Source organism: Gopherus evgoodei, chromosome 1 (genome assembly GCF_007399415.2).
Source record: "Gopherus evgoodei ecotype Sinaloan lineage chromosome 1, rGopEvg1_v1.p, whole genome shotgun sequence".
NCBI lineage: Eukaryota > Metazoa > Chordata > Testudines > Testudinidae > Gopherus > Gopherus evgoodei.
Genome location: NC_044322.1, coordinates 168,449,017 through 168,462,296, shown reverse-complemented (window position 1 = coordinate 168,462,296; position 13,280 = coordinate 168,449,017). Strand labels below are relative to the sequence as shown.

Genomic DNA, 13,280 nt, shown 5'->3' with positions numbered 1-13,280 from the left:
CACTAGGACATCAAGCTAGCTCTCTCTCGCTTTTCAGTCTCCTTCCACTAATTTAGAATTAATTAGATGCTTGAAAATAAAGTGTTTATCTTTCTGATGTTGCCTTTTTTTCATTTGGCATATATTGCTATTATTTCTTGTTTGTCTAATGGAACTTAAATTAACATGCCTGTTGGTCTACTTTTGTGGACAGTGATGTATTTAACCTATTTTTCTAAGTTTTCAGGCACCAGGGTATAAAAGTTAAATTTTCTGGAAACATCAATCATAACAGTAGTAGTAAAAAGACACAATCAACTTGAAAAATTAGAAGAATGTGTGTTTCAAGCACTATATCTATCCTTAAATCCCACTGACAATTTCTGCGGTTTTACAATCACACTTTTTTGATCTTCTGTTGCTGTATGAAAGACTCACATGAACAGAGGGAAATTATTGACTATATATAAATTGCTGTCAAATGCATAAAGAAAAAAATGCTGAAAAAAGTTCTCTAAATAGAGGTTTTTTTCTGATTTTTCGGTACAGTAAGTAGCTTAGGTAATACTTGTAGTATTACTACAGTAACTCCTCACTTAACGTTGTAGTTATGTTCCTGAAAAAATGTGACTTTAAGCGAAACGATGTTAAGCGAATCCAATTTCCCCATAAGAATTAAGGTAAAATGAGCGGGTTAGATTGCAGGGAATTTTTTTTTCCCAATTATATATTATATATATACACACATACACATACGCACACACACACACGTGTGTATAAGTTTTAAACAATCAATTTAATACTGGTACCCAGTGATGATGATTGTGAAGCTTGGTTGAGGTGGAGGAGTCAGAGGGTGGGATATTTCCCAGGGAATGCCTTACTGCTAAATGACGAACTAGCAATTGGCTGAGCCCTCAAGGGTTAACTCTCACACTCTACAAGGCAGCAGGAATGGAGGGAGGGGAGACAGCATCGCAGACTGAGACACACACCGTGTGTGAGATGCGCATTTCCCCTTTAAGTACGCTGACCTTACTCTTAAGTACACTGCCTTGTTAATTAGATCAGCTTGCTGAGACCGCAGATGCTTCCAGCAAGCTCCCTCCATCCCGTCCTGAGCCCTGTCCTGTGTCCCCCACTCTATGGAAGATGGCGTAAGCGGGGTGCAGGAGAAGGGGGGAGAGGGACACACTGACAGCCCCCCTCTTCCTTCCCTTCCCGCCGCACAGCAAGCAGGAGTCTTGGGAGCAGCTCCCAAGGCAGAGGGCAGGAGCAGCACATGGCAGTGCGGGGAGGGACAGCTGAACTCCCGGCAACTGCTGCACAGGAAACTTAGGAGAGCGGGGAGCTGATACGAGGGCTGCCGGTCCACCCTGGTTCCAAGCCACCACCAGCTAGCTGCAACAGGCTGCTCTTCCTGCAAGCAGTGGACAAAGCAGGCGGCTGCCAAACGACATTAGAAGGGAGCATTGCACAACTTTAAACGAGCATGTTCCCTAACTGATCAGCAATGTAACAACATTAACCAGAACGACTTTAAGTGAAGAGTTACTGTAGTTAATAAAAAATAGAGATAGAGTTGTGGATGTTTAAGTGCCCAGTATCCCATTAAGTAAATACTAAAAATATTATAAAAGCACTTACCTTTTTGATAAACTTCTCTACTATCTGGACTACATGCTTGTAGAGCTGGAAAAGAGATGTGTGATATGTTTAATCATTATCTGATTTACAGTGACGTATGATTTCAGAGGTATTTTAATTCTTTGTACATATTAGCAATTAGGAAAACAAAAATATTCTAGTGTGTGATGCATTTCATCTCAAACATTCCTTAAAAAGTTTTCATGGAGAAAACTGACCATGCCATTGGAAGCATCTCACATCACACATACATAACATGAAGGCAGTACTATTGTGACAACTACTTTTTCCTTTATTTTTAAATTTTTTTTGTTAAATTTGATGTGATGGGATGTAATTACATGCTACATTTTGATTTTATCATATACAAATCATAACAAGACTGTAAATCACAGCATCAGAAAATGACATTTTCTTAAAAGCAAGTTGGTGTTACGGTTTTGCAGAGATACTGGCAGCATAACTCAAGATAAAGAACGTTCACTGACTTTCCTATGGGAAAAAAACCTCCGAAAGTCAAATAAAATAAATCTTTACCAAGCTATACAATTTTAGAAACCATGTAAAAGATATGCATTTTTTAGAAATCAAGTACAATCCAAAAATAATGCTACTGGTATGGTCTGAATTTCTATTTCCATTTTTCTTTACCTTAATAGCTTTAATGGCAGCTTTAGTAATGAGAATCATCTTTGCTCGGGAGATAGGAGGTTTCATGTCCATGAGTGAGAAGAGCTAAATAGAGAAAATAAATATTAAAAAAAATTCTGAAGGAAGCAAGCAAGTCAGTCAACATAACAATCAATGCAGGTTCTTGTCAACTGTCATGCAACCAAGACTGTGTAATAACAAGCCTGAAATCAAGAGATTAGTCACTTCAACAATGCTATTACTGACTTGAAAGCCAACGCCTGAAGTTGTACAATCAATGTCAGGGGTTTTTTTGGTTTTTTTTGGGGGGGGGCGGGGGTTAAAGCCCCATACATGGATTCAGTGGCTGTTGTCAGAAGATTTCATCTGTGTCTGACTTACCAGTTATGAAACTAAGTATACATTAATTCCCAAATTCTAAACTATTTCATGGAAACTATCTGCAACCAAGGGAATAAACTGTAGTTTGACTTAAAGTTAATTAACCTGATTATCATCAGTTTGAGCTTGATCTTTATACTTCTACACAGCTCCGGAGTCCAAAAAAGGTTTTCCTATGAGCACAAACTTTTAACCATTGAGACCATCACAAACCAATATCCCATCTCTTACTCATCCTGTTACATATAGGTATAGCAGCATATATGCTAAATATCTCCTGTTTAACATTCCTGAAATAGTAAGAAACTAACTGCATCAATTGCTTTGGAAATTTTCATACACCGAACTACTCTTCATGCTAATATTATACAGGGGGGAAGTTATTTATAAGTTCCTCAGAAATCAGAGCCAAGATTTTCAAAAGTAACTAATGACTTTGGATGACCAGTGTGAGGCATCTCAAGAGCCTGATTTACAGGATTAACTAATTTCTTTAAATATAATCTAAGCACAACGTTTCTGTTTTAAGTTGTCAATGTCATTCTATTACCACCACCATTCAAGACAAAAAAAGGCCTGACAGTGTTAAATTTCTTTAAATACCTACTTAAAAATTAATTTTAACTGTAATGGGTTTCTAAGTGGTAAGAAAATTCATTAGTATCCAAAATGTTCTGTAAATTTGGGGAAGATACACTGTATTCCCCATGCATAATAAAACAGGGATTCAAACTACTACAAGGACAAAATCAACTCAATCTTAAAATGTGGATCCACAACTGGCACCTCTATAATGTAACAGCACCTGGTGTGTGAAAAGTTAAAAACTTAATGGAACCACTTTCTCTTAGAGTCAAGGTATTTAAAAAACACACACACAGTACTTTACCTCTTCAAGGTGATGAGCATTACCCTGAAAGGCAGAGTAATATTATCTTCATTTTGTATGGAGGGAAAGTTATAAACCCAGATTAAGCCTGGGTCTACACTACAAACTTATATCAATATAACTACATTGCTTAGGGGTGTGGAAATTCCAGAGCCCTGAGCAACACAGTTATACCAGTCTAACTCCAAGCGTAGACAGTGCTATATTGGTGGGAGAGCATCTACCATTGATACAGCTACTGCCTCTTGGGGAGCTGAAATACCTGCGCTGATCAGAGAAACTCTCTTGTTGGTATATGCAGGTAGCATCTTCAATAAGCACTACAGCTATGTCACTGCAGCGCTGTAAGTGTAGACAAGCCCTAAGTAATTTGAACAAGATTATAAAGCAAGTAACAGATCCAGGAGAGGAAGTTCAAAGATCTTCTCTCCTTGTGGGCACAGAAAGGGTGAAGAAGCACTCCTCCTCACCCTCACCCACCACCTAATCACAGTAGAATTCTCGCACTGTCCACACAGCAGTACTTCAGCAGTCTGAGGAGTCAGTGTTATAGACTCAGAAGACAGTGAAGCCCTAGAGACAACTACCGTTCAGGTGGGTAGAAACAGGTGCAGAAGGGAGAAGAGAAACAACCAACAGCTACTTCAAACCAGCACTAAACTGTGTAGCTTTTGCTAATAACTATACTGAAGTCTAAATACACATAGATCATCTATGTCACAGTAAGTTATTTCACCTCAAAGAATAACTCACAAGAAAGACTATATAACCAAAGTTGCCCAAATATCTTAAGAGATAAAAGAGTTTTGCAAGGGAGTTCTCCAGGTGAAGGAGGAGCAAATACAGCATCTGTGGGATAAGTGACTGTCTGTAGTGTGTGTGTGTTTGGGGGTTACTTGCTGTGTGCTGAGCTTGTTTGTGTCAGTCTGTTTGTTTGTTTGAAGGACCGTGGGCTGTGGCTGGCAGTTGGAGGCCCTGAGCTTCAAAGGAAGTTTGAAAGCTCAAAGCCTCTGGTAATTAGCTGAGCCTTAATCAGTGGGCGGGGCATTAACTCAGGCCAGGGCTTTATAAAGCCGTGCACAAGTGACCAGGGGCTGCTAACAGGGAGTTCTGCAAGGGAGTTTGGAAGGGGAGTGGGAGTCCCTTGTCGGTCCTACCTGTTCCCCTATAGTCCCCTTAAAACCTATAATCCAAACCATATTCCAAAACCCTTTTCTTTAAACCACCCTTTCATTAATTAGGAGACAATGCAGGCAGAAGCCCAGCAGCAGAGTGGGGGCTATCCAGTTTATTGTGCTGAGTGTAGCATGTATGATTACTTGCCCTGTGGGCAGGTGGCGTATGTGTGCAGGCAGTGCAAGGAGCTCCTGGCTCTCAGACATCACATACGGACTTTGGAGGCCAGGGTGGCGGAACTGGAGGAGCTAACAGAGGCAGAGAGGTATGCTGAGGAGGCTTTCCGGGACACTGCAGAATTGTCCCACCTCCGCTCAGACAGCCTCTCTGCTGTTGAGGAGGAAGAAAGGCCCAGGGAAGCACAGCAGTCAATGGGAGCTGAGGATAACCTTCCCATAATGGGGACCCTCCTTCCAGATGGTTCTGGGGTTGCCTCTAGCACTGAGGTTACCTCTCCGGGGGAGGGAATTCCAGTTGCTAGGAAAAGGCTGGTGTTAGTAATGGGAGATTCGATCATTAGAAACATAGATAGCTGGGTTTGTGACGACCGGGAGAACTGTATGGTGACTTGCCTGCCTGGTATGAAGGTTGTGGATCTCTCGAGGCATCTACACAGACTTGTGTGTAGTGCTGGGGAGGAGCTGGTGGTCGTGGTACATGTAGGTACCAATGAAATAGGGAAGGGTAGGAGAGATGTCCTGGAAGCCAAATTTAGACTTGTAGGGAAGAGACCGAAATCCAGGACCTCTATGGTGACATTCTCAGAAATGCTCCCAGTTCCACGTGCAGGGCCAGGTAGGCAGGGAGAGCTTCACAGTCTCAATGCATGGATGAGATGATGGTGCAGAGAGGAGGGGTTTACGTTCATTAGGAACTGGGGAAACTTTTGGGATGGGGGGAGCCTATATAGGAGAGCTGGGCTCCACCTAAACCAAAGTGGAACCAGACCGCTGGCACTAAACATTAAAAAGGTTGTAGAGCAGTATTTAAATTAGGAGATGGGGGAAAGCCGACCACTGCAAAGGAGCATGTAGATCGGACACAGACTTCTCTTAGGGGAAAGTCTGAAGATAGGGAATCTCCAGGTTATAGTCAGGAACAGAGGACAAAAGAGGATAATGTAAGGGCCGGATCAGATGATAAACAGTCACATAAAAAAAGAACCTGGCACATCAGATAAGGGCAGAAAAATTAACAGGGACAAGCTTTTAAAGTGCTTTTACACAAATGCTAGAAGTCTAAATAATAAGATGGGTGAACTAGAGTGCCTTGTGATAAAGGAGGATATTGATATAATAGGCATCACAGAAACCTGGTGGACTGAGAGCAATCAATGGGACACAATCATTCCAGGGTACAAAATATATTGGAAGGACAGAATAGGTTGTGCGCGGGGGGGGGGGGGGGGGGGAAGTGGCACTAAATGTGAAAGAAAATGTAGATTCAAATGAAATAAAAATCTTAAGCGAATCCACATGTTCCACAGAATCGCTATGGATAGAAATTTCATGCTCCAATAAAAATATAACATTAGGGATCTATTATCAACCACCTGACCAGGACAGTAATAGTGATGATGAAATGCTACGGGAAATTAGAGATGCTATCAAAATTAAGAACCCAATAATAGTGGGGATTTCAATTATCCCCATATTGACTGGGAACATTTCACTTCAGGATGAAATGCAGAGATAAATTTTCTCGATACTTTAAATGACTGCTTCATGGAGCAGCTGGTACGGGAATCCACAAGGGGAGAGGCAACTCTAGATTTAATCCTGAGTGGAGCGCAGGAGCTGGTCCAAGAGGTAACTATAGCAGAACCGCTTGGAAATAGTGACCATAATACAATAGCATTCAACATCCCTGTGGGGGGAAGAACACCTCAACAGCCCAACACTGTGGCATTTAATTTCAAAAGAGGGAACTATACAAAAATGAGGGGGATAGTTAAACAAAAGTTAAAAGATACAGTGACTAAAGTGAAATACCTGCAAGTTGCATGGGCCCTTTTTAAAGACACCATAATAGAGGCCCAACTTCCATGTATACCCCAAATTAAGAAACACGGTAAAAGAACTAAAAAAGATCCACCGTAGCTTAATAATCACGTAAAAGAAGCAGTGAGCTTCCTTTAAAAAGTGGAAGTCAAATCCTGGTGAGGCAAATAGAAAGGAGCACAAACACTGCCAGCTTAAGTGCAAGAGTGTAATAAGAAAAGCCAAAGAGGAGTTTGAAGAACGGCTAGCCAAAAACTCCAAAGGTAATAACAAAATGTTTTTTAAGTACATTAGAAGCAGAAAGCCTGCTAAACAACCAGTGGGGCCCTTTGACGATCGAAATACAAAAGGAGCGCTGAAAGACGATAAAGTCATTGCGGAGAAACTAAATGGATTCTTTGCTTCAGTCTTCACGGCTGAGGATGTTAGGGAGATTCCCAAACCTGAGCCAGCTTTTGTAGGTGACAAATCTGAGGAACTGTTACAGATTGAAGTGTCACGAGGTGGTTTTGGAATTAACTGATAAACTCAACATTAACAAGTCACCAGGATCAGATGGCATTCACCCAAGAGTTCTGAAAGAACTCAAATGTGAAGTTGCGGAACTATTAACTAAGGTTTGTAACCTGTCCTTTAAATCAGCTTCGGTACCCAACGACTGGAGGTTAGCTAATGTAACGCCAATATTTAAAAAGGGCTCTAGAGGTGATCCTGGCAATTACAGACCGGTAAGTCTAACGTCAGTACCGGGCAAATTAGTTGAAACAATAGTTAAGAATAAAATTGTGAGACACATAGAAAAACAAACTGTTGAGCAATAGTCAACATGGTTTCTGTAAAGGGAAATCGTGTCTTACTAATCTATTAGAGTTCTTTGAAGGGGTCAACAAACGTGGACAAGGGGGATCCAGTGGATATAGTGTACTTAGATCTCCAGAAAGCCTCTGACAAGGTCCCTCACCAAAGGCTCTTACGTAAATTACGCTGTCATGGGATAAAAGGAAAGCTCCTTTCATGGATTGAAAACTGGTTAAAAGACAGGGAACAAAGGGTAGGAATTAATGGTAAATTCTCAGAATGGAGAGGGGTAACTAGTGGTGTTCCCCAAGGGTCAGTCCTAGGACCAATCCTATTCAACTTACTCATAAATGATCTGGAGAAAGGGGTAAATAGTGAGGTGGCAAAGTTTGCAGATGATACTAAACTACTCAAGATAGTTAAGACAAAAGCAGATTGTGAAGAACTTCAAAAAGATCTCACAAAACTAAGTGACTGGGCAACAAAATGGCAAATGAAATTTAATGTGGATAAATGTAAAGTAATGCACATTGGAAAAAATAACCCCAACTATACATACAATATGATGGGGGCTAATTTAACTACAACGAGTTAGGAAAAAGATCTTGGCGTCATCGCAGATAGTTCTCTGAAGATGTCCATGCAGTGTGCAGAGGTGGTCAAAAAAGCAAACAGGATGTTAGGAATCATTAAAAAGGGGATAGAGAATATCTTATTGCCCTTACATAAATCCATGGTACGCCCACATCTCGAATACTGTGTACAGATGTGGTCTCCTCACCTCAAAAAAGATATTCTAGCACTAGAAAAGGTTCAGAAAAGGGCAACTAAAATGATAGGGGTTTGGAGAGGGTCCCATATGAGGAAAGATTAAAGAGGCTAGGTCTCTTCAGCTTGGAAAAGAGGAGACTAAGGGGGTATGATAGAGGTATATAAAATCATGAGTGATGTGGAGAAAGTGGATAAGGAAAAGTTATTTATTTATTCCTATAATACAAGAACTAGAGGTCACCAAATGAAATTAATAGGCAGCAGGTTTAAAACAAATAAAAGGAAGTTCTTCTTCACACAGCGCACAGTCAACTAGTGGAACTCCTTACCTGAGGAGGTTGTGAAGGCTGGGACTATAACAATGTTTAAAAGGGAACTGGATAAATTCATGGTGGCTAAGTTCATAAATGGTTATTAGCCATGAAGGGTAAAGAATGGTGTCCCTAGCCTCTGTTCATCAGAGGATGGAGATGGATGGCAGGAGAGAGATCACTTGATCTTTGCCTGTTAGCTTCACTCCCTCTGGGGCACTTGGCATTGGCCACTGTCGGTAGACAGATACTGGGCTAGGACCTTTGGTCTGACCCGGTACGGCCGTTCTTATGACAGGCTCTGATACAGTTTGTAGTTTCTGCTGAGCACTTCTGACAGCACATGCCTGATCCAAAAGCTCCTTCCCTCCTGCCTTTCCTCCTCTCCCAGGTCCCACTGCAAAAATCATAGTATTGAGTCTGAGACCAGGTCAGCTGGCTCAGGCTAAAAATAGAAGTGTAGAAGTTTGGGCTTGCTGGAGCCCAGGCTCTCAGTTATTCCTCCTTGTGGGGTCACAGAGCCCAAACTCCAGCCCAATCCCAAACATTTATACTGCAAATTTACAGCCCTACAGCCTGAGCCTGAGTCAGCCAATACAAGCTGTGCCATGCACCTTTTACTGAAGCATAGACATATCCTTTGTGGAAATGCCACTCTTGCTCCCCCTTCAACCTAAGAAGAGGTGCACCACCACTTTTCATCCTCTACCTTTTAACTCCTGCTCTCTGTCATTAAGTCCATTTCTAGATCTTCCAGTCTATTAAATTGAATGTTTGGTGCTCTTTCCCTACACTGTCCTTGCTATTTGACAGCATGTCTACAGTATCCCAGAGTTCAGATTAAGGGGATATGAATATCAGAGCACACCAAAGTGCTACACTTTAACTCCCCAGTCTGTACGCAAACTTATAAGGTCTCAAGTTTGGACATCTACACAGAGAAATTATAGCACAGCACTCTGGTGTGCCCTGCTAGTCACATTCCCACAGTCTGAACTGTGGGGCAAAGTAGACAGGCCCTAAGTTGCTGTTTACTATGGGCAGCAGTATGTAATTGACATGATTCTTGTGATCGAAAAGCCTGCAAGTTTCAAAATATCCTATACACATGGAAGAGTTCAAGGTAAAAAAAATACAGCTATATTGCAAAAAGAAAGAAAATAAATGAGCTATTATATAAATTAATCTATTCCTCGGGGCTGTGTAATACACGAATCAGGACCTAGTAAATATTAGTTTAAAAGGCCTAATACCAGGATCCTCATTTCCAATAAGAACCCATTAGCCAAACACAACAAGGGAACAAGGAGAATTCTCTTTTGGACAGTTTAAGCCAAAATAGAATTGTAGCCACCATATAAGTCCTTTTTTCTAGTATAATTGTTAAAGTCTGAGATCCTGGTAAGATGTTTAATAGCCCATCAGAGGCTGTCAGATTAGTCAGATTTCGCCTCTCTTTCCAATTACTAATGGAAAGAAAAAACAAAAGTAAATAGGTTTAGTTAAATATAACAAAATCATGGACTAAATACTTGCAGTCACAGCCACCAAGCCTTCAGCATAGTTACCAAAATGAAAAAACCCAATATTGGCAGTAATTAAATACAGGAAGAACAAACAAGTACATGCTTGTTTCCTAGACCAGAAAGTATTTTTCTTTCAACAGCATCTTCCTTCAGGAGCTAGTAACCCAGTAACAAAGAAGAGCCAGCCACCACTTACAGCTGTTGAATCCCTTCTCTCTGTGCTATCATCAACCCTTTGAGCCAGATAATTTTAAACCCAGGAGTTTGGATGACCCTTCCACACAAGGAAAATTCCAACTCCAGATTGGCTTTAACCAGTCAATATTTCAAACCAACAGATACATTCCAAGCTAGAATCCACCTCTGGCTGCCGGGAAGGATTAGTATGGCTAACTAAACATTTTGTGTCACCTGCTGATCAGCTTCACACAATGAATGTGTTTCTTCCCTTTATCATTTTGAAGCTCAGTCTCTTTTTTGCTAAATTATTACACATTCCTTCTTCGAAGTCATTGTTGAGTGAACGAAGAGAATGCCAACACTGATTCTCCTGAACTTTAACATAAAAATATTGAAAGACAAAGTAACTATTAGCATGGAGATTTCTAAATTCTGATCCTCACATCTGCCCTTCATGGTAGAACATAAAAGCAGATGCAGCTGTGGCCAGGAGGCTGACAGAAGGAAAGAACAGTACAAGAAGCCAGTGTTGTACAAAAGGAACCACTTCTTTCTTCTCATAGACCAAGGAGGAGTTGTTCCAGCCGAGAAAGCAACCAGCCTCCCACATGAGTACAAAAGAAGCTTGTGTCAAGGCACTGTCCTCAGGAACAGTAGTTATTTCAGGAGTATAATAAAAAAGAACAAGGAAATTGCGGAGTGCAGAAGGTAGCCATGGACCCAGGAGGAGGTAGGAGCCAGGCCTGAAGATCAGGAGACCGCTTCTAGAGACTGATATGATACAGCTACGAACCAGAGAAGGATCCAAGTAGCAGGCAAGCACCGAGCAGGTAGGAAGTGGGAAACCAAATATGAAGCAGTGTATGAGGTAGGAGTAACATGGGGCCATTATCTAAGGAGCAAGAGAAGCAGGAACTGAGGCCTGATAAAATAATCCACAAAAAAGAAAGAAATGAACAAGGACCTTGAGGAAAGCAGGGCTGGCCAGAGGACTTGGGAATACTGCCTGTATTGCTGCAGATAGCACTTCCCAAGTAACAACAGCACGAACAGAGTGAATGTGAGTGAAAGTGATGAGGACACCACAAGCAATATTCCCAAAGGGGATTCTGAAAGTGCACACATGGGGAAAATGGGGGTGGAAAGATATGGATCAAATTTAAATGCAAGTCTAAATTAATGAAGACAAGTTTTTTAAATAACTGCACCTACAATTTGTAACTAGCCCTTGGGATGGAACAAACAAAAATCTGTTTCCTTCCCTAATAATTTTCACATACCCCATTAAAATAAAACATGGTGATTTGCAATTTTAGAGCTGATTATGATTGCTAAACTGTGGAAATTATATAAAAATGTGGCAAAACCATGTTTTAAATAAAAAACTAATTGTGTGTTTACAAACCTTGTTAGTACCTTTTTAAATTAGTTTGGTGTAAAATCTCACTGTTACAACAGGGATGTGTTACAGTAAGGTTTATGTCCTTTCCACGTATATGAGTGGGATGTCCCACTAAACTTTGGATCTTTTGTTATATACATTGAACCCAAATCAGGGTACATGCAGAAAAGCTATATTGTCACAAATCAGTAGAAAAGAGCATCATTCCAATAAAATTACCTACAAGAAATGTCAATTTTCTCAATTTAAAAAGTATCTTAAAATTCAACATCTTAATCAGTTTAAGAAACAGCACTTGGATAATCATGTAAAAACTGAAGTTTTTACTTTTTATGGCAATGCATATTTGATAAAATTAGCCAAAGACACACCAATTTAAAGCTTTAGAGAGTACTTTAAATTGACTACCTCATAACAGGGATCTTTCCCTACAATCCTCTCTTGCGGGCAAACTGGACCTAAAACAGTAGATTTTCCTCCTTCCTCACTCTGCAGTGGAGCTAATCATTCTATGTGGATCATACTTTAGATTTCATAGCTGTTCCCCAACCCCATCCACAGCTACTGATTTCATAGACTAAAGAAATGAGAGGTGGAGCCAAACTCCTCTCTCAGCATGTTCCATTTCCTCCCCTTTCCCCTTGGTTGCTTGGAGCCACAGGTACTCAGTTTGGCAAATCAAAGCCACACCTCGAATCAAGTTGAGGCACTGGAGAGGGAACTGAGTAACAAAAAAATACCCTTATCATCTAGAATGTTGAGAAAAAAAAGTCAAGGTAAAGACAGAAGTAAAATGAAGCTGCTTTATTTTAAAAGGGATACTGTCAGCCTGAAGACCATGGAGGGTTGAAGTATTATACACCTGCTCTTGAATTCTGCTGATTTCAGTGTTTTTAAAATATATATTTCTCTCTCCCATTTTATTGTGAGGGCGTTTCGCACAATAGGGAAAACTGACTATGTACAAATGCTGTCAAATCCATGAGTAAAAAGCTGAAAAGAAAATTTCACTAACCTTTCACTTAATAGTAGTCTTTAATTGTTACTAGTAACAATAGTAGGAAAAGAATGTGATTTTTATTTTGCACAGTCTCAAATACTATCCCCAAATTAGAGATTAACAGGAAATTCCAAAACTTATGTACATTTGAAAGTCAGTGTGTGGTGGGAGTACAGCAAGCATGAGAGCCTTTATACAGACAAGTAAAATTAAAGCCTTGCTTTTCTTTTTTACTGCTACTTCTGCAACCTACTGTGCTATGAAAATGAAAGCAATATTAAGTAGCTTACTGAACTTAAACCAGCTGAACATAAAGTACTTAAATTCATATGCAATCCTGCATACTCTTCCTTAAACTGTTAGCAAATAAAGTGTTCAGTACAATATTCACAAAACCAGTGCTCACAACGCTTAGGGTACGTCTACACTCAGGATTATTCTGATTTTATGTAAACAGGTTTTGTAAAACAGATTGTATAAAGTCGAATGCATGCGGCCACACAAAGCACAATAATTTGGTGGTGTGCGTCCATGTACTGAGGCTAGCGTTGATTTCTGGAGCGTTGCAC

The 13,280-nt window shown here is 40.5% G+C and overlaps 1 protein-coding gene across 1 annotated transcript in view; it reads right to left on the bottom strand.

Moving 5' to 3' along the window:
* The window catches only part of SCAF4 (SR-related CTD associated factor 4), a 74,526-nt gene that overhangs the window by 47,326 nt on the left and 13,920 nt on the right, over positions 1–13,280 (bottom strand). The window contains 2 exon segments of the mRNA XM_030579248.1: positions 1,627–1,671; positions 2,278–2,361. Of these exon segments, the coding sequence (XP_030435108.1) occupies positions 1,627–1,671; positions 2,278–2,361 (129 nt within the window).